Source organism: Phaethon lepturus, unplaced genomic scaffold, assembly GCF_000687285.1.
Source record: "Phaethon lepturus isolate BGI_N335 unplaced genomic scaffold, ASM68728v1 scaffold17412, whole genome shotgun sequence".
Classification (NCBI taxonomy): domain Eukaryota; kingdom Metazoa; phylum Chordata; class Aves; order Phaethontiformes; family Phaethontidae; genus Phaethon; species Phaethon lepturus.
This window is the reverse complement of record NW_010525708.1, coordinates 4,277-24,737: the sequence shown is the minus strand read 5'-3', so window position 1 is coordinate 24,737 and position 20,461 is coordinate 4,277. Positions and strand designations below refer to the sequence as shown.

At 40.8% G+C, this 20,461-nt stretch overlaps 1 protein-coding gene across 1 annotated transcript; it reads left to right on the top strand.

The window, feature by feature from the left end:
• The first annotated feature begins 400 nt into the window (after positions 1-400).
• LOC104617511 (microtubule-associated protein RP/EB family member 2) lies at positions 401-17,049 on the top strand. Its single transcript, XM_010282849.1, has 4 exons — positions 401-524; positions 11,860-12,005; positions 14,002-14,215; positions 17,039-17,049. The coding sequence occupies exons 1-4, from the start codon at positions 404-406 to the stop codon at positions 17,047-17,049; spliced, it is 492 nt and encodes a 163-aa protein (XP_010281151.1). The 5' UTR covers positions 401-403.
• Positions 17,050-20,461: the final 3,412 nt, after the last annotated feature.

The following is a 20,461-nucleotide window of genomic DNA, read 5'->3' as shown; positions in this document are numbered from 1 at the left end:
ACTTGGGAGAAGAGACCAACACCCACCTCACCACAACCCCCTTTCAGGTAGTTGTAGAGAGCGATAAGGTCTCCCCTCAGCCTCCTCTTCTCCAGACTGAACAACCCCAGTTCCCTCAGCTGCTCCTCATAAGACGTGTGCTCCAGCCCCCTCACCAACTTCGTTGCCCAGAGTTCACAATGACAGCCAGAGAAATATGCTCATGGATTCCAGGAGAACACTGAGGAGGTTATGTGCCATCAAAGAATAAAAATTAAGCCTCCTTTCTCAATAAATAAGAGAAGGTTGTGCAGTGATGCAGCTTTTGCTTCTTTTTTTGAACAAGTTGTAAATTCACTGTATCCAGAAAACAGTTATCAAAATGTCAAAAATATTTTTCGTCTTTTCTTTTCCTAGTTGGGGAATGGCGGTCAACGTGTACTCTACCTCTATAACCCAAGAGACTATGAGCAGACATGACATCATCGCATGGGTTAATGATATATTAGCTTTAAACTACACAAAAGTCGAACAACTCTGTTCAGGTAAGAAAGCGCCGTATGCTCTACAAATGTTTATTTTCAAACCACTTTAAAAATCTGATCTGTTGAAAATAGATAACTTTTAACTTTGACATAAAACAGTTACTCTGAGAAAAGAGACTAAGGTATGTGCAAAGGAAGCGTTTCTGCATTCACGTTAATTGTGGAAAGATAAAGTGCCTTGAGAAAGCATAACAAATGCAGAGGTGAATGAGACGAATGTAGCATAAGATACTTAAAAGTAATAAAAAGGTTGACTAAGCAAGAAAGGAATACAGTGATAAGCTTTTGTGTTTTAAAGCTACCAGGGTGGTATCTTTTCAAATAGAGAGTGGAAATAGCTGAAAAAGAGAAAAGTAGAAAACCCTGGGTGAACAAAATTCTCCAGCACCTTTTGCTTCCTGGTAAGGGTCCTCAAATCCCTGCTGATGTTTGCAGGAAAAGAACACAAGTGTGACTGTGAAGAAAAACATGGATTTGAGGAAATGAGCCTTTAGCTGCTGTGAGGGTTTTAGAAGTTTGTCAAGAAAATGTGCCTGTTTATCTTTAAATGTAACTGAACTCCTGTTGTAAGTAAATTTTGTAATGAGCCCTGAAAAAAAGGGTAATGGGGTAATGGCTTGAATACTTTGGACAGTTTGGTTAATCAGAGTTGCAACTACAAGATACGTGTTAAACTACGGGGTCTGTAACTAGATGATGACTAGGAATGACACAGACAAAGGCTGATGTTTCACTGAGAATACAGATGCCCCTGGGGAGTGATTCTTTCTGATTTCCTGCTGTGATTTTTAATTTTGAAGATGCTTGTATTGGAGGAGATCTAACTTAGATTGCTACTTCCAGACAACTGACATGCTGGGAATATCTTACTTACGAAGACCATGCTCTAAGTACATGGAACTGAAACCACATTACCATATTTCAGCTATTTGCTGGTCCATCTGAAATGCATAAATGGAGTCTTATATTCATATATTTGAATTTACCTACCATTCTGGGTAAATTTTCTGTTTCAGAGATGTTCCCTGAAAGGTACAGAAAACACTTTGAGGATGATAACCTCATAGCCTACTCTTCAAAATTTAAAAAACAAATCTCAGCTGCAGAAGCAGGCTTGCATGATTACTATAAAATTGAGGTTGAAAAAGTGCAGGTTAAAGTGCACGTAAGTAGCTGATATAAACTAAATAATTAAAGACCTAGAACATGGGAAATAGCCTTTTTAACAGTTATTAAAGTTGAAATTGAAATGTTCTATTTAGCTTTTGTTATATTTATGTGTCTGTAAGTTAGCCTGAGTGTTTTCTTTTGGTGAATTATACATGAAAGAAATATTTGTGTGGGGATGTGTGTGTGTTTGTGTGTAAATATGGGTGTAGGTATATATATAGACATATACATATAGATATACACATGCACACATACGTATTAGGCGATAGAAAGACACAAGAAAATGGACATTTTTGTCCCAAAATACTCAATGTTTGCCATTGTTTGAAACAGGAAGCATACTAGACAAATTATTGACTTGTTCCTGCATAGCTATTTATATGCTCATAAATAGTTGAAAGGAAGCTTTGAAGTGAATTCTCCGTCAAGTTAAATGTGTGTGGGCTTACAAAAAAAGACAAAAAAACCCCGAACCCCAAAACCCTTTCCCAAAGTAGGGGAGAGGTGATCTAAGAAAATTTTGATTATGCAGAATACAATGAGTTAAAGATATATATTTAAGAAGATCAGATTGAGAGACTTCAGCTGGGTGGGGCAGGCAGGAGAAAGCATGGAAATTGTCACAAACCCACTGTCCCATTTCATTACATAGCTTCTTATACAACTTCCTCTGTGACCTCCAGTGAGGATTTTGGGACACACCACAAGGGAAAAACTGAAAAAAGGTCATCTCATTTAGAGCTCTTACTCCATCCTGTATAAAATCCCATTTAAAAGAAAAAGTCTTTTCTTCCCTCAAATCTTCCTGGATTGTATTAATTGCTGTTGCTACCTGATGCTTTTAATGGGTCAAAGCTGTAAACCTGAATTTCCCCATTTGGTTTGATAGTCGAGCTTGATACTTGCACATTCTTGCTTTTACATTGAAGTTCATCGCTATCCCAGAAGGGACTTTAGTAGTTCCTTATCTGAAGAAGCATTCTAGCACAGTCCTTCCTGTGGTCTGGAGGACTTTACTCTCTGAACTGGTGAATCTAAACTCTGCTAGATTATTGCAGGCATTAGAGCACAGTAGTCTTACTGGACGAGGTCCTTTCCATTTGAGGCTGCATATTGCGTTTCTCACGTGCAAGACATGCATCTGTAGGGATTGAAAATAGAGGAACAAGAAGCTTTGGGCATCTTTCTGTATTTAATATAGTTTACTGTGTAAACTCCAGGTAGTTTATTTAATGTACCTATAGGTTATTTAGGGTACTTCTAGTGTAGTTTACAGGTTGGAAACTAAGGAAACAGTAGCACAAATGACTAGCCAACTAACAGGCAGAGCACCAGCAAGCATGGTATGGACCGTAGTTTGAGAACGGCCGATCTAACTCATTCATTCTGGCTTTCCTGTGGCTGACACTCCTTGAAGCATTGGCAGCTTTCATGTAGCTTAATGTTAGTTTCCATAAAATATGAGTGTTTCTCAAGGACTTCAAAAAGAAGGAATATGTGGGAAACTCTTTAGAGCTATGAAGCATTTCACAGCATCAACAGGGAGCTGCAAGAGCCACTGTAACTGAATTTTTCTAACCTACCGTAAAATTGTATGGGCATCATCTTCTTTTTCCTAAAAAAGCATTATGATTTGTTATGCTGTTATATGACTATTCAGTCCTTGTACATTTTTGTTAGTAAGGAGCAATCCAAAGGCTGGAAGAAGCTAAATGCAAGGCCAAAAAAAGCAGGGGTGAGGAGGGGAGGATGCTAAGTCTGAGTGAAAAGCTCGAAGGCTTTACTTTTAGGAGGTGTGAGCCACCTCGATCTGGCATACGCTTGTCTGCAGCACCTGACCATGAGACCTCATGGGTGCCCACGTTTTGCAGCCAGCCTAGCAATAATTTTGGACATACTGAGCTTAAGCAAGAAGGAATAACGTGACATTCTGCCTTTACTAAAGGCTTTATTCAGAGAACACGTAAAGCTTAACGTGACAGTTCATAAATAAAGACAGAAAAACAATCAGCCCTTCTTTTTCTCATTGCTGTGGAGAAGAAGCTTTGATAATACACGTGCTGTAGCAATACCAGCCTGTTTCCCAATTGCCAGTTACAGGAGCAGAGCTGCTAGGATGAGAAGCAGCAAAGAGGCTGGCTTAGCCATGAAGTATTTGTATTCTTTGGGAGTCTTAGATGTGTTTTTTGTCTCTGCTAAGTAGGCCGAGCAAAGTGCAGGGTCCCTTGAGCTTTCTGAATGCCTACTGTAGTAGTGATGTGCCAAAAAGGCCAGGTTATGGATGGATGCAGCTCTGGAGAGTCTAAATTTAGTCTGCAGCTCCTCTGGTAATTTAGTTTTGACAACTCAAGAGAAAATATCTCTGAGCATCTCAAAGCAATACAATTCTTTTTGCTTTAGGTGAGTGTCATTTTGTCAGGTTTTGGTCTTCAGGTTTGACTTCCTGCAAGGTTGTTAAACTGTATATAAAATTTATAATCCATGGTTTTAATTGAAGGCATAGTGCATTGCCTTTAGATGGGCATTAGACTTGAGAGCGTTTAATTTGATACGTGAATGAAAAATAATAGAGAACAACTGAGTGGATTTAATATAGTAGGATCCCATATGGAACACCCATAGGCTTGGGGAGTAGGAGTTTCAAATGAATTATGATACCAGTTGTTTCTTAGGAGTCATGCTATTTTTGTAATGAATACACAGTGGCTTCTTAAAAAGAATTCTGACTAAACAACTTATAACTGAATTTTCTTTACTAAGGCTGTTTTTCATCTATAGGGAATACCAAGCGAACATGTTACAGGGCTTTTCATGAGTGTTTGGCTGCTACATGAGGCTATATTCAAAATAAGAGTCAGGTAGGAGACTGTAGAGGGCTTGCATATGAATTAAAAAGAGACAACACTAAGTGTACAAGCTATATAAATTATGGGCAATGAAGCTAGAAGTGGTAAATGTATGATCCTTTAAGGTTAAGGAGATACAGAATCTTTTTCCTCCCCTCCTGCGTTTGAAAATTCTCAGTAGAATTATAAACATGCAAATTGCCTGGCCTCCAGTGCATACAGACCTTCTGTCTTTCAGGATTTGTATGCAAGGATCAAGGATTAAATGCGGGGTGTTGGTTTGTTGGTTCCCCCCCGCCCCCGCCTTGCTTTTAATAAATGACCATATTATAAAGAGAGCACGTGGTTTGGCATTTTCAAACTTTAGACCGGGATGCTTTCTCTGCAGATGCCCTGGGTGTTGTGGTGGCCACTGTAGCTAGTATTGTATCTACGCTGGCTCCTCCTGTGAAAATGTATGTATAAAGGGACTATATATTTTGTTGGTTCGCTCCACCCCTGCCGCCCCGATCTCTGAGGAAGACAGGCAGTGTGAGGATAGGGCAGATGTTCTTCGTTTGACTTTGTGTTGCCTCCCTGGCTTGGGATTTGGGGGAAAACTCCATCACAAGCTCTTCGGGCTGTCGTCCCTTGCGACCGGCGCTGTGCGGGGCGGAGGGCCGTTCCCGGCTGGTGGAGGACGTCCGAGGCGTTCTGCTTCCCCACCACTCTGCCTGGAGCACACGTTGGGGCTCTTCTGCATGCAGCAAAGAGGCTGAGGTGACTGGGGAATCACAGAACCAGTAAGTTTGGAAAAGACCTTTAAGATCATCAAGTCCAGCCGTCAACCTGACACCACCATGCCCCCTAAACCATGTCCTGACGTGCCACGTCCACAGGTTTTTTGAATGCTTCCAGTGGTGGTGACTCCAGGGTACTGGCCAGACAGAGATGATGAGATGGACTTTTTCTTCTGCATGTCATCTGTGTATATATATTCATGCAAACGGCCTGCATTCTGTGGCTTAGCTGCATAGGATTTGTTTTTTCACGTCTCAGTGAATAAGTATATAAGTATTATGTAAGCGCCTATATTACCCATAACTTCCTACACATGTATGACTAAAACCTGCACCACAGGACCCCGCTGGAGCACTTGGTGTCAGCGTGATTTCTGTCCAACCCGGTGTGCTAGCGCCTGCGAGGCTGAAGCATGTTTCAACATTGGTGGTTTTGGTTTTTCCCCAGTTTGCAGCCTTGCAAAGGCTGGGTCTCTAGAGCAACTGGGAAACACGATTAAAACATGGCTCGATCCCATTTGCAGTCTGTAACCAAGCCATGTTTCAAGGAACTGGCATGTTGTCCTGAGGTCACGCAACACAGAGGATGCTTAGTGTCAATGACTCTTTAATGTCTTCCATATGATGTTTAGGGTTAGGGGGATACAATGTATGTTAATTATTGGATTTAAGATAATTTCCAAAACTTTCTGAGGAAGCTTGCAAAGCAGTATCATGAGATTTTCAGCCAAAAACATTTTTTTAAAAGTGTCATTCATTAAGAATTCAGGAGGAATAGACCTTAAACAAGGTTTTTACTTTTTAAATTATTATTTAATTACTCATCACTCACTTGCAGTCAATTGCTTGATCTTACCCCTTTTGAAAGAGCTTGTTAGATTTCTGCGTGCTACTACTTTCTAGGCATGATGAGTTACGCGGCTATTTTAAGTTAAATGGGAACTGTTTTCTGAAATAGTTCCGATCTTGCCGTTTAAAAATTAATGATTTTAAAAATAAATTATTTCTAAAAATTAAGTATTAAGAACGCTGCTGTGTATAATTTATGAGCAGCTTAACAATTTACATATTTCAGAAAAAGAAAATACAAGTTAGCACAGGGGAAACCTCCGTCCAGTATGCATTATTTAAAATGAGCAGTGGATATTCTGGATTATGTCACTCAAAAGCCCCACCTGTGTGGAACAGGGCTTTCTGAAGCAGAGGTCATTTAGACACGTGTATCTCGATGACCGTCGGTAAGGTTGTAGGAGGTCCCTAGTTCTGTAGGCTGTGGTGGCAGCGGTGCTTTCAGAAGCTGCCATCTGCGTGCAGGCACTCAGTCTGCCCTCGCTGAGGTAGCTGCCCTCACGCGACTATGTCCAGGGGTGCAGGGCTGCACTCTAATCTGCATCAATTTTATTTTTTTTTAAGTGCCCTCCCAAGACCGTCGCTGGGAAGCGTGATGCTCAGGCCAGAATGGCTTCATTGATGCACAGCCCCATGAATGCCACAACTAAGCAGGTGGTAACTTGGTGTGGGCTTGAACATTCATCAGGAAATGGGCTGAAACCTCTTAAATTGTTGGGTTTGTTTTGGGTTTTTTTTAATTGGAGAAATAAGATCGTGTTGACCGGTATCCTAGGTCATCTATAGGTGCTGCTGGAAATGCAAATAGGATTTTGAAGACTGTGGTCTCCAATGGAGCGCTCAACGTGAATTGTGCTATTTCTTAAATATGTGGCTAAATGTAACACAACTTTATGCTCACATACATGCCCAGTTTAAAAAAAATCCTTGAATGGCATAATAGAAGACCCGTATCTGAAATGTAAATGAGAATCTATACTATGATGTCTAACTCAAAAACCTGTCTTAACATCACTCCCACAAGAAGCAATTCTAGGAAGCTGAGGTAAATGGCAAGCCTCAAGTGCTGCTGTACTGTGAACAATGATTGCTTTTGCATTTTTTCCCCACTTTCTTATCAAAACTATTAGGTCACGCATGCTCTTTGCAAGTTACTGCCTTTTTTGTTGTTGTTGTCCCAGCAACAGGAATACTGGGTGTGTGCAGTTTCCCATCGGTGTTAGCAACCATCGCTCTAGTGGACTGAAGTACTGATGACTAATACGTATACAAATCATCCTGTTTTTTCCAAACACATGGTGAGGATGTTGCAGCTTTGGAGGGAATGAATAATTTGAAGGAACTTGTATCTAATGCGATTGGGTATATGTTTTTAGATTATCTGAAAAATATTTCCTTAAAAGAAACAAACGAATAATTCTAATTACAGATAAGGGTATGGTCAGCCTTTTTCCCAAATGGGATTTTTCAAAAATGAGTGTGTGAAAATCGAACTGAGTCCTGGTTAAAAGATTTAAACTTGAATTGCATTCCATTTTAGAACAGAATTCTTACTAAGCATTTATAACAAATTTCTAGTGTAGCACTTAGCTCCTTTTGCTGTGGTTTGGACATCAGAATTAAAATACAGCTGCCCCACACACAGACGGGCCCTGTCTTTTCATGGGTCTTTTGTGTTACCATGTTGGCTGGTGTGGTTTTATGTGACTTTCTGGGATCTTGCTCCCACACGCTGCAGGGATGAACGGGGAGGGACAGAGTCTTCTGATGCCTGATGTTGAAGGATTGACCTGACTCCTCCTATAGGGGACAAACATTAACGTGGGCATGCCTGAGCTTATATTATAGTATTTCTACTAAACACTTTATTAGTATACTGAGTACTAAATATACTATATTTAAAGAAGTTAGTTTGCAAATAATATTTTCATTTTTCCTTTATAAATATATATACATAAATGCCAAAAATACCACAGATCCAATCTTGCTCTCCAGCTGAAATCTAGGAGGTTTACCAAGCAGTAAAAATGTGCAGGAAAACAGGATTCTCTTGTTTTCGTTATCTCCTTTAATTTCCTAGTGCTTTAAATAGTCAGAAGCCGAAGTACCTTTGATTACCAAGAAAACACTTGTTTGCTTTTTTGGATTCACCAGCCTCTGGTGGAAGAAGAGAAAGGAGAGAACCTGAAAGGAGAAAGCCCGCAGTAGGGGCTGCTGGGGGTGTAATCCAGCGCAGCCACCTCCCCAGGTTGGTTTTGCCGTCTGGCCTGTGAATATCTTCTGTGGCTAACGGCTGCGTCAATGTTCTAGATCAAAACACGGACGGACTTCCAGCCAGTGATTCTAAATTGTTTGTTGGCTAATACAGGATGAGAGGGTTTTAACATTGATCCCTCTTCTGCAGTGCTGCCAGCTGTAGGTTTTGCCTTTCATTTGAGTCGATTTCCCATTATTGCTGTTTGTGTGCGGGTATATGTCCATGTTTTCATGCATATAAAAGTTTTTTGGTCATAGAGACAGATGTATTGTGAGAGCCGTTCTGGACAGGCAGTGTGTTTTCAACTCCTGTGTATAGAGTTGTTACGTTTTGGGGTGAGGGCTGGGTGGGTGTTGGTATTCGGCGTCGGTTTTTATTTTGCAGAAAATGTAAGGAACTTTTAAAATCTTGACTAAAATCTAGTGGCATAAAAATCCTTTTGTTCATATAAATTATGCAAAAGGTATGTCACAAGCCATGATGTCATTATCTCAACTGCCATTTTCTTTATGTTGTGTTAAAAATACTTCTTTCCTGTGCATCGGCATTGAAGCATCAGTTGTGTAGTAGATTGAATAGGCCTAAAGTGCTGTCCAGTATGCAGAGGACCACGTGTCTATACACTGTGGCTGTGAGGTAAAGGCATTGCAAACGAAGTAGGGCGGCTCTTCCTGCTGCCTCCAGGAAATGGCAGTGATGGGCAGCGTAGAGAGTAGCGTCCCCATTCTGCTGCACTGATGTTCAGCATCCAAATGCGGTGTGAGAGCTGCAAGCTTTAGGGGGTAAAATTTTACATTATTAGTAAATACCTATATAATATTAAATGTGTACATAACCTCCATGGCCAAAATCGGGTAGTCCCAGTTGACTGTAATGATATTATTACTTTCTCCTGTTGCTCTGGTAGGCAGGTCTCTGCCTCCTGGGAGTCGAGAAGAGTTTTCTCTCTTCGTACTTCACAGTGTTTATTCAGTCCACGTTTGTACGTTGCCTCTCTCTACTTCAGGAAGGAGCATTTTAAGGAATTGCGTTTGCTGACGTAATTAAATCCTCCGCTGGGGAAACGGCCCGGCAGCCGACTTCAGTGTTGTATCAGGGACCAGGTTCATGCCATCACGTGGATGCAGCCTGGTGTTTTCTGCCCGCGAGTGTCGTGCGGACCCAGGACCTCCTCCTGGCTGGCAAAAGCACAGAAAGCACTGCCAGCATGATGGGAGGGGAAGACCAGGAAATACCGTAACTAGAGCCTTAAACCTAGTAAGGCTCTATCTAAAGGCATGCAGAAGGAATTTGCATTACCAGCAGAAGGAGAAAATCTCATGTGAACACTTTGGGTTTCTAGTTTTCTAAAAGGATCTAGATGAAAGGTTGCACAGTGCATTTTCAAGGCCTCCAGGCAATTACTTAGATATCAGAGTAAAGCTTGTAATTGGGGTATGGGGAGGATGAAAGGACAGAGTTAGGAACAAATTCAATTTATAACATGAAATGATTGCATAATAATCCTTTTGCATGAAATTAAATAGTAATAATGTAGTCGGGCCATGTGTTATCTGTATATCCATGCTTTTAATTGTAATGTCATTTTTCTGTTGCCACATATTTACGACTTCTCTTGCTAAGGATGAGTTTTGAATAACTAATTGTGTTTATATAGCTTTCTATAACAAGATGCAAATTTGTCACCTGATGTTTGTAACTTGCCAGAAGGCTCCTTTTCCTTTAGGGAATATTTTACTTTGATTCCTAATCATATCAAAACCATCACAAACAGCTAAGCACAAGGTGTCCTTGGAAAATCAGTTGTTTTTTTTTTCTTGATAATACTTTTTCCCCCACAAAGCTAGGCAATGTGAAGAGAATTTTTTTTTTTAAATGCCAGTGGTTTTCAGCACTGAAGCTTGATCTTCGTTAGTCCCTTAGCAAAAACTGTACCAGTATTTTGGGAAAATTTTTTTGGAGTCCACTCTTAAACTCTGCTTCTCTTTTTGGGAAGTTATGAGCTCTGTAACCGTATGATGGTTGAGTGGATACAGAGAATGAGAACTCTCTCATGCATAAAGTTGGTCCTCTCAAAACACATGCCTACACATGGAGAAAAATGTCTTAAAGCTTAAGTTATTGTCACCCCTCCTGTAAAACTGGGCAAGCCAGGTGTCCGCTTGGTTAATTTGGTTTCTGTATGAGCACTCAGCAGAATTATTTTCTGATAACAGTCATTGTTGTTGATACTGAGCTGAACTGTTAGGTGAGATCTGGACACTTGTCTATCAAAATTGATCTGCGCTAAATGCACAAAAGTCCTTTTTGTGGAAATGAAATTGAACTTGTCAGGAGTAATCGGGCAGTCCCTGCCCTGCCCGGTGTGCTGAAGTGCAGGGGCTGCACGCTCTGCTCCAGAGACGGGCTTCACTGAGTCTTTGCTGAGTGTAAAGCATTTTGTTGAAAACTCTCTTCTGAAGAAGAACTGAAATTGTTTTTCCTCTGATTTCTTCAAACACTTTCAGCCTTAATTTCCAAACACTCGAGTGTGTCAGCAGTGAAGACTTCCTTTGCAAATGACGGTGACACGATGATGTGGTAGGAGGAAGCTCCCTGCATACAAGCAAAGGCTATCCCTGTCAGCTGTACTGACTACGCCATTTAGAAATTTTTCCATATGCTTGCAGCTCTGTGCTGGATTAGTTATACACACACCCCTACCTACTAATACGTAAGTTCAGATAGCTCTCAAAGTTGAGCTGAGAAACTTTATTGTTTTGAGTGAGAACTGAAGCTGGCAGCCCAGCTTCTGAAATCTATGGGTGGACTGTGCTAAAGTCTGCTCATTTAAATGCTTTTCTCAGGAAATGAAAATCAGTAAAGATGTTTGTTGTACAGGGGTGGGAACTGGCTAGTATGTTTTCACAAGCTGGACCTTTACAATGTTTTTGTTTTTTTTTTTTAAGTGTGGTTTGATGTAATCTTAAATGATTGCCTTGGACCTGGTTGGCATTTGAGTACAAGTGCCAGAAGAAAGAAGATGTTGGCTTGGTGGAATTCAGGGGGCTGTGACAACTAAGCTTATTAAGAGATTTCCATTTTGACTGTGATCTTCTCACTGTATGGACAGTCCTGCTGTGTATAGGGACTCCAAGAACATCAGTTTTAAATAGAAGAAAGATTTACTTTGCGTTAGTCAGAGTGGTTCTTCAGATGCTACACAACAGTGTGTCGTGCATCCAGGCTGAATGGAAAAAAAGCACATTAGTAAGTCACAGGGCTCAATGTACATTCGACAAGTAGATCATGGGTGCATAGTGTTAGGTTGAGTTACAGCAGGGACTTATTCAGCATGGTTGCTTTCTGCTCATGCTTTCTGCTAATGACATTAAACGCCATTTGGTCTTAGCTGGGTGCATCTGGATTAACGTCAATGCATTCTCTTGTTATAGGAGCAGCTTACTGCCAGTTCATGGACATGTTGTTCCCAGGGTGCATTAGCTTGAAGAAAGTAAAGTTTCAAGCAAAGCTGGAGCATGAATACATTCACAACTTCAAACTTCTGCAGGCATCATTTAAAAGAATGAATGTGGATAAGGTAAGCATACTGTATTTGTATTCGCTACAAGTTTCAGAAGTATAAGCTGGGTGAAGTCAATAAATAGGGGAAATTATTTATTTATACTTATAGTCCACTTATTCAACTACTGGACTGAGAACTGGAGTACAAGTTGTACGTGGAGACGTTCTTCTTGATGTTTCGTTATCTGAAAAGGGTATTTAGGCATGAAGGAAGAAATTTGGCGTGCTCCGTTTAGATACAAAGTGAAAATTGAGTCTGTGTGTCTGCTGAGGACTTGTGCAGCCTAATTCATTACACCTTAATATCACAGACCCTTTTGATAAAATACCATGTGTTGGAAATTCCTTACCATCAGTGAACCTTAATTTTAGATACACTAAAATTACTGGTGACCTGAATTTCCAACTAAATAACTTGGAAATATGCTGTTCTTCTATTCCATGATTCTTGTCCAAAATGGGGTTTAAGGAATTTAAAGTATTCAAGAGCTGGAATAATTTCTCCAATTATCTGATAGGTTGGCCAGCACATGAGATCTCATAAAGTTCAGAATGGTGGACTCTTAGAAAATGGCTTGTTCAGCCATAAGGTACTGGTTTTTGCTTGAATGTGTGAGGTTGACGGGCTCGCCAATATAAACTACTGCATTGATAAAAATGAATAATGAAAGTTATGTTGTCATACTTTTAGTTTTACACAGATGTACTACCTGTATAGCCTTTTAAGGTTCTGCTCTGGCTTTTAGTGTTGCCTTATTCTGAAATTTAAACAGTCTTAATAGAGAGTCATGTAAGACTTTTTTTAAAGCAATGGCAAACCCTCATTATTTCCTGGAATGTTGTTGATGCTTCTGTTTACACTGTAACTTGTTAGCAAAACGTTGGAAAGCCTAACATTTGTCACTTTTTCTGTAGGGAGCAAACTTGCTATACTTTCTCAATGCAGAATTAACATACAAAAGGAAGAACCTGAAAAGACACACAAAATGCTACATTAATCCTTGTAGGAGTAACATAGACTTATAGAATGCTGCACGGTTGGCTTAACTTTGAAGAAGAAATGAAAATTGCAATGATTTTGGGTACACTTTTTCCAGCAGAAAATTTAGTACATTCAGGAGGCATTAAGATCCATTTAACTTGGCTCTTTAATTAGCTGCATAAATTAAGCAAGGCAGGGCAGCTCTCCTCCTTGAAGCATTCCCTTCCCAGTCCCCATCTACCCACAGCCTCTGGGACGGTTGAGCATCCTGCAGAGCAATGCTGAACCACCTCTGTGCACTGATATTGGCCCAAGGCACATTTTGGAGTCTTCCATGAAAAACTTTGCAGGATATGGATATGGAGACATCCTCAAAGCTTTTATTTTGTTTTACTAAAACTTTATAGGCATTTTAGTCAACTTTAGCGTGTCCAGGAACTTTTCTATGTATAGCTATATATGGAATGGAAAAAAAATTACAAGGTTAAAACCTGAGGGTTAGTTCATATGATGAACATGTACTACCAAAATGTAGGTTGGTTTGAACTTCAGCATGTCTTGGAGAAGCTGCTGGTTTTCCTGTAGTACAAACGTTAGGACAGAGAGCAAGAAACTCCCATCTGGACCTTTTGAAGAATTGTTAATTTTTGGTATGCCCAGCTGTAGCGTGTCCATTAAAACCAGAAATCCCTAGTTAGTTGAATATAGTGTTACTCCCAGAACAGCTTTATTCATCGTGGCTGTCACTGCAATAAGAAAGGAGTAACACTGTGAAGAGCAGTTATAAAGGCTTACATACACCCACTGTATAGCCACTTCAAAGACTGGGTCTTCATTTTATTTCAGTTTTACTTCTTAAGAGCACTTCCAAATCTAACATCATTTCCTTTCTTTTAGGAAGAAAACAACAGCAGAGGAATATATGCTGATATAGTTAATAGTTTTTTTTTTTCAAGCAAGTGTGTATATGTAATTTTTGTATTTAAAAATGGCAATGATATATTATTGGAACCTTTATTCTACCTTTCAGGTAATTCCCGTGGAAAAACTGGTCAAAGGGCGCTTCCAAGACAACTTAGATTTCATTCAATGGTTTAAGAAGTTCTTTGATGCTAACTATGATGGGAAGGAGTATGATCCTGTGGAAGCTCGACAAGGCCAAGATGCTCTTCCCCCACCAGATCCCGGTGAACAAATCTTCAACCTGCCCAAAAAGTCTCACCATGCAAACTCTCCCACTGCAGGTATTTTGTGTCTTCAAGAATTCAGTTTTTGTCTCTGAAGACGATTATAAAGTGTGATCCAGTTTAGATAAATACTAGTTAAAAATTATTTCCCCGTGTGGGTGGGCCATTCTTTTAGCCTTGTCATAGGCTTAGCATCTGAGACAGCAGATGGGAAGTAGTGAATTAATTCCTTATCTCACTTTGCTTGTGTGCGTGGCTTTTGCTTTACATATTAAACTGTCTTTATCTCAGCCCACACGTTTTCTCACTTTTGCCTTTCTGTTTCTCTCCCCCATACTGCTGGGGGATGCGAGTGAGCAAGCGGCTGTGTGAGGCTCAGCTGCCTATTGGGTTAAACCATGGCAGTGTTTCTGGAACAGGCCAAAGGACTAAGCCTGATCTTTAGTGTTTATGTAATATGGGCATGACTGGTCACTAAGCAGATGCTATTTTTTGATAACTGAGAGTTAAGTGAACAGGAGAGCAGCTCACTTTCTTAAAAAAAAAAAAAAAATCGCTGAACAAGTGTTACTGGGGTTTTTTGCCTGTATATATATATAGGTTTGTGCATACAGAAACACACGTGCACACACATTTAATTCCTTTATTGTTCTGTCCTGGGTTTACTTTATCCGTGCTAACCCAGTCCTCAAATAATGATTAATTTTCAGCTGGCTTCATTCAGTGACCTGTCTTCTCATGGGCTCAGGTATGCACCAGTGCTGGCAAAGGGAAGGGGCAGGTATGAGGCACCCTCCCTTTTAGGCTGGCTTACTACGCTCCAGAACCATACCCAGATTTCAGCGTTCTGCTCTGATCACTTTTGACGTCAGTGGGACACACTTGGCCAGCTGCCTTCAGCTCATTAGTGCTTCCAGGAAACTGAGCATCTAATAGCAGGCCAGTGCTGCTCTGGGCTTTTAAAGCTTGTTTACATACTTAGACACAAGATGGTGCAAAACAAACTTTTGAATTTCAGGGCCTGGTACACTATAATCTTCCATGTGATGTCTTGCTCTCCCTTTGAAAACAAAAAAAACCCGAGTACTAATGTCATGGTGTTATCCAATTGAGAAACTGGAAAAGACACTTTTATTAAATACAGACTTTACCGTGCTTGTTAATCTTCTTGCAGACGGTCTGTTTGTACTAAAGTCACAAATGTGTCATCCAAATTAAAGTTGTGGAGGTGACAATCCTAGAGAAATAAAATAGCTTCTGCAGTGGAACCAGCCAGCTGATATGGAGGATAATGCAATGATCTCATGTCATGTTTCTGGTTGTATGAAGCACACGTCCCGTGCCTCCTCAGCTGTTGTATGGAATAGGACAACTGAGATGTGATGTAATGATCTTTGGTAAGATTCCATGGCTGTGGAAGTTAGATTTTTCCTGGAAAGTTTCCTTCGTTATTAACTTAAATGTTGTCCAGAAGTATGACCAGCAGGACACTAGTTTAATTTTTGTTGAGCTGGGGAGCAGGGGGGTAGTCATTACGTGATGCTAGGTAAAATGAGAGTTGTAGCTTGTATTGCTGCCTGCGTTTTAGAACAGGACTATTTCATTTAGGTGTCAGTCACTCTTAGGTTTATTCAGTTTCTGGGTGAGCACGTTTTCATTTCATTGATGCATTATGCCTTTGTGCCTCACCTCACCCCATCACGTGGCCTGATTGCTTGAAAGGATGGGAGCCCTTACTGGGTGCCAGTTGATTGAGGGTGCTCTGGGAAGAGTGCCATATGCATCTGCAAGCTTGTGTGTGCCTCACCTCCTGCTGTTTGGGAGTAAATTGGGATGATGCGGAAGCAAGTCTTGGGTAGTTGGGAAATTACCATGTAAAAATGTGCTTCTGTACCTCTGTTGCGTGTGTCTCTGCATGCTCGTGAAGGAGTATTCATTACAGTTGTTATAGGAACCATAATGTGCCCGTGTGAGTAAAACAAGCTTGGCCATTTATACTAAAAAGGTAAAAAAGATAAGGTCTCATGAGTTCTCCTGCAAGTTAAGAATTCCCCACCCCATCTGAAGTTTCGTCTTCCTTGATACAAGCAGAAGGAAGGAATGCATGCCCGTGAGTAAGTGCAACATCATGTGGCATAGTTTACACTGTTACCTATAACTTCTATGTTGATTATTTTGCTATTCTAGTTATTGGGTCTTCAGTGAAATGGCTGAGGTTTTGGGCATGGCTTTACTTCCATTGACTTTGTTGTGGGAGCAGTAAACATTGTGGGCTGCTTGATGTGATAGCCTCTTACACCAGTGCAGCAAGCATTTGCCAGCATCTGTAGCAGTTTGCCGTAGCAGTTTGCCACAGTAGCTTGCCTCTTTTTTGTACATTTTCTTTTTTTAATGTCACTTTTAATTTGTGTGATTTGCTCTACATTAACACTGAAGCTTTGAAATCTTCGTGCTGTCTTGTTTCAGTTCATTAATGAAACAAAAAGAAGCAATAGTGAGAGAAGATAAAGAACCCAGAAGATCTTTCAACATAATCCAAAAATTTTTAAACAGTGTGTAGTGGACATATGTAAATGTATGCACTTATTGTTTAGCATCAGGAGCAAGTAGACATATGGGTACTCATCCACACTATATTTTTGGGTTTGACAGACCTTTAAATATGCCTATTCTAAATTGATCAAATATATAAATTTCTAAAGGAATAATTTATGTAGCTACTACTAATTTCATGTCTTTCAAATGATTCCTGTTGTTCTACAAAATAACTTTTCCAGTGCCCTTTGCCAGAGTTTTGGTTTTGAGTGATTTAGGAGGTGCTGATCTCTTTAATTATGCATAACTACTTTATAACACTCTGTTCTAACTCTGTATTTTCAGAAGCAGACTAAGATATGTCTTTCCATTAACAAGAAAGGGGTCAAATCCTTAAAGCCTGCTCTGAAAGCTTACCCACAAAGGTAGCTGCCATGAGTTCGAATTATTTTTGGTATTTTAATCTGACAGTAAATCTTGAGAAGACCCATAGTATCAGGTAGCTGCTTTCTGTACCTATGCATGGGTATTTACCTACATTTCTGCCAATGCTGAGCGTGGTCTTTATTTCATTTTTAAAAATGCTTTTAAAACAAACCAGAACTCAAGAAATCTCAAAATGCACAAGGTTTTGTGTTTAACTGGGGAGCAGTCCAAGAGCCATGGCCCTACCCTTCCCAAAGGCGATCCGACTGAGGAGTCGGCACAGGTCAAGGATAATGCAGCTCGGAAACAGAACCGTAAATAGGTCCCTACAACTAATCTGCTGTGCCACCCCCGCGTTGCCTCGAGCCTTCCTTGAGGGACAGGGCGGATTTGACGCCGAGCTGATGGCCGTGCGGAGGGCGGGTGACTTCGGTAATGCACGTCAAAGGCTTCTTCTAGAAAGAGTAGGAGCAGCAAGGTTTTGCCAGGTAAATGCAGCTCCCTGCTGGGGGAACGAGTACGTTTTCATCCTTCGAGGAGCGGAGCCAGCAGCACAGACCACCGCTGCAGGCTCTCGGCCAGCGGCACCACAGCTGCTTTTAGGCAGAACAGCATCTGCCAGCCCGGAGCCGCCTTCCAATCTCCTGCAGCCTCCGCTCCTCTCTAATGCAGCGGTAAACAGCCTGCAGATGTAGAGTCAAAATTATGGTAAGGGATTAAAATATTAGGGCACTGTTGTTTGTGCCAGTTGTCATGCTCCCTGTGGAAAACAGCAGAAAAAGCTCCATCTGATCAAATTGAAAACGGCGATCGGGTTGTCAGGATTTTAGCTTAGAGTCTTACGTAAGTATTCCTGTGTGTCAGAGCAAATCTCCGTGGAGCACTGCTTTGTGTATGGGTGTGGGGTGTCAAAAATGCGTGGCTAAAAGACAGCTTAATAAAATTTAATTATTTACATGTAAGATAAAAATGCGAGAGGTTCTTAGATCTGAAGGCTGTTAGATGTTTTAGTTTGAAATATTCAGTGAGAGCAGGATGACTAAAGCAGAGCTGGAAAATACTGGAGGATCACATGAGGGCTAAAAATACTCACGCTATGACAGGGAAAATAACCAGGGCAGAATGAACTGTTTGTGCACGAATGCTTTATATATAATGTGCTTGCCATCGAAGAGCCAATTGCACAAGAAAAAATACCATTTTTTCTTTAGGGAAATGGTACATCCTACTGCGGCAGATGTGCTGTAAATTAATTTTGAGGGATAAAAATACTCAACAAAACTAGTCCTTATTTTTAGCAGCTAGCGATACAATTAGGACTCCTGGGAAACTAGAGAACGCCTTCTAATGCTTTTTTTTCTTTGCTTTCCACCCAAACATGCCACCTTTTTCCCCAGCTGGCAGGCAGCTGGTACTGGCGATGGCAAGCGCTGCGCGCGGTGGTGCGGTGCTCCGGGACGACGTGGCAGAGCTGGAGATGGGAAGAGCCGCCGGGCGACAAACTGAAAATGCTTTTGTGCCTAGTTCATACGAGGCCACGGAATTGTACCAGCCGATGGGAACAGCATGTGCAGTGGTGGTGCTGGCCTGGGAGGTAGACGGGAAAGTGCCTCAGCCTTAATGCAGACGCACCCCTTCTGCCAGCATGAGGAGGGCGTAATTTTTAAACACACTGAGCCCAAGAATTTAGACCACGAAGCAGCACTGCTTGCAGTGCAGGAGCCAGGGCCTTTTCTTTTTTTTTCTTTTTCTTTTTTTTTTTTCTTTTTTTCTTTTTTTTCTTTTTTTCTTTTTTTTTCTTTTTCTTTTCTTTTTAGAAAGAAGATTATGTTTGAAAAACTGTGGTGAAAATTGCTGTCTTAATTTTCAGTGTACTGTGGTACTGTGGGTGTGCTTTGAATGTCTGTGTTGCTCGAATTTTTGCATGGTCTTTCGTGTTTCAGTGTGCATTTTGTCACATACTTTCTTTCATATTTTCCTTTTGAGAATGCTTTCTCCTTACAGCTAAGCAGAAAGTCATATTTTAGAAAATGCAGGTTTTTAAGAGCATTTCAAATTTTAAATTGCATTCTTCTGTTAAGCCTATGTAGAATAGTTTCATCCATTGAAAATGAATGCTTGCATGCTTGAAGATGTTTCTAGAGAAAACAGGGGTTTCAGTTGAGAACAATTAATAGTTGCCATTAAAATGTTCGTTACTTTAAATCTAAAGAAAAGTCTCCATTTATGATGGGGAAAAGGCTGTGGTTAGTTCCCATCTATCAAATCTCCTTCTATTAAAGGTGAACGGAGGGAGTCATGCCGTCAACAAAACTTTTTCAGCTGGCAAGTAGACTCCATCATATGTTCTTGCTTGGATTGCTCTGTTGAAATTTGTAAAAGGTGATTCAGTTTCAAGTATTCGCACAGCTTTGCCGGCTGTCTGGCAGTGATGGTCAACGTAGAGGTCATCAGGCTGTACTGTAGCCAGCAGCAGTGGAGGTATGGAGAGCTGAGGGGACGAGGGGTCCTGCCACCCAGGGGAAGTTAGTACCACAGAATAATTAGGCGTCTGCGCCGCAGCATGTTGGGATGCTGAAAGTCGAGTCAGATTGTCTGAGGTCGTTTCATTCCCATTAGGCATCATTTGTCATCACTTATGCCATGAAGCGTCCCTAAATTGAGCCGTTTCTCGCATCCCAGTGTAGCTGCAACAATAAGCGTGTGTGAATATTAATTCATCTACTGTTCTCACTCATTTGTTTTAAGTTGGTGCAGAGTTTTTCTTTAGCTCGTGAAGAAATTGCTAGCTCTGTGGCCTCTTGGTGGGTTTGCTTTTTCTCCTGTGGCATGAGTCAGGAATATTCACTTTATGAAGTCCTTTAATTTGACTGAAGATATACTGTGAGTGATTCCCAAATTCCACTGAAGCAGTGGTTGTGAGGGCTCAGCCAAGTCTTGTGCTTGCTCAGGGTTTCCATTGCTCTCCATGCTGTCCTCACACACGTCCACACTCTATTCGTGCACGTGTTTCCTTGGAATTTTACATAAATATTTAACAGCATACTAATTACTCATATAGCTTCAAGGAAGATTTCTCTCTAAACATTAAATAGGTCTCTTGTCTGCAAGACTGCGCTTGTGATGTAAAGTGACCTGGAATTCGCAGCCTAGCTTTGTTGTACCCAAAACCTGCACAGTGCCGACAGCCCCTGTTTTAAATTGCAGAAGTGTACATCTGTTTGTAAAACTTGTATCTTTAGCAAAAAGAACAGTAAAGCTGAAACTGGAGGGGATACATTTAATTGTGATGGGTCTGGCTAGTAACTGTTTCTGGAACATCACAGATAAAAAACTGTAATG

Bases quoted from the DNA above. Each gene is read 5' to 3' on its own strand.
- LOC104617511 (XM_010282849.1), top strand. From the start codon at position 404: ATGGCGGTCAACGTGTACTCTACCTCTATAACCCAAGAGACTATGAGC. The intron at 525-11,859 runs GTAAGAAAGCGC...CTCTTGTTATAG, and splicing joins AGTCGAACAACTCTGTTCAG to GAGCAGCTTACTGCCAGTTC. The intron at 12,006-14,001 runs GTAAGCATACTG...TCTACCTTTCAG, and splicing joins AAAGAATGAATGTGGATAAG to GTAATTCCCGTGGAAAAACT.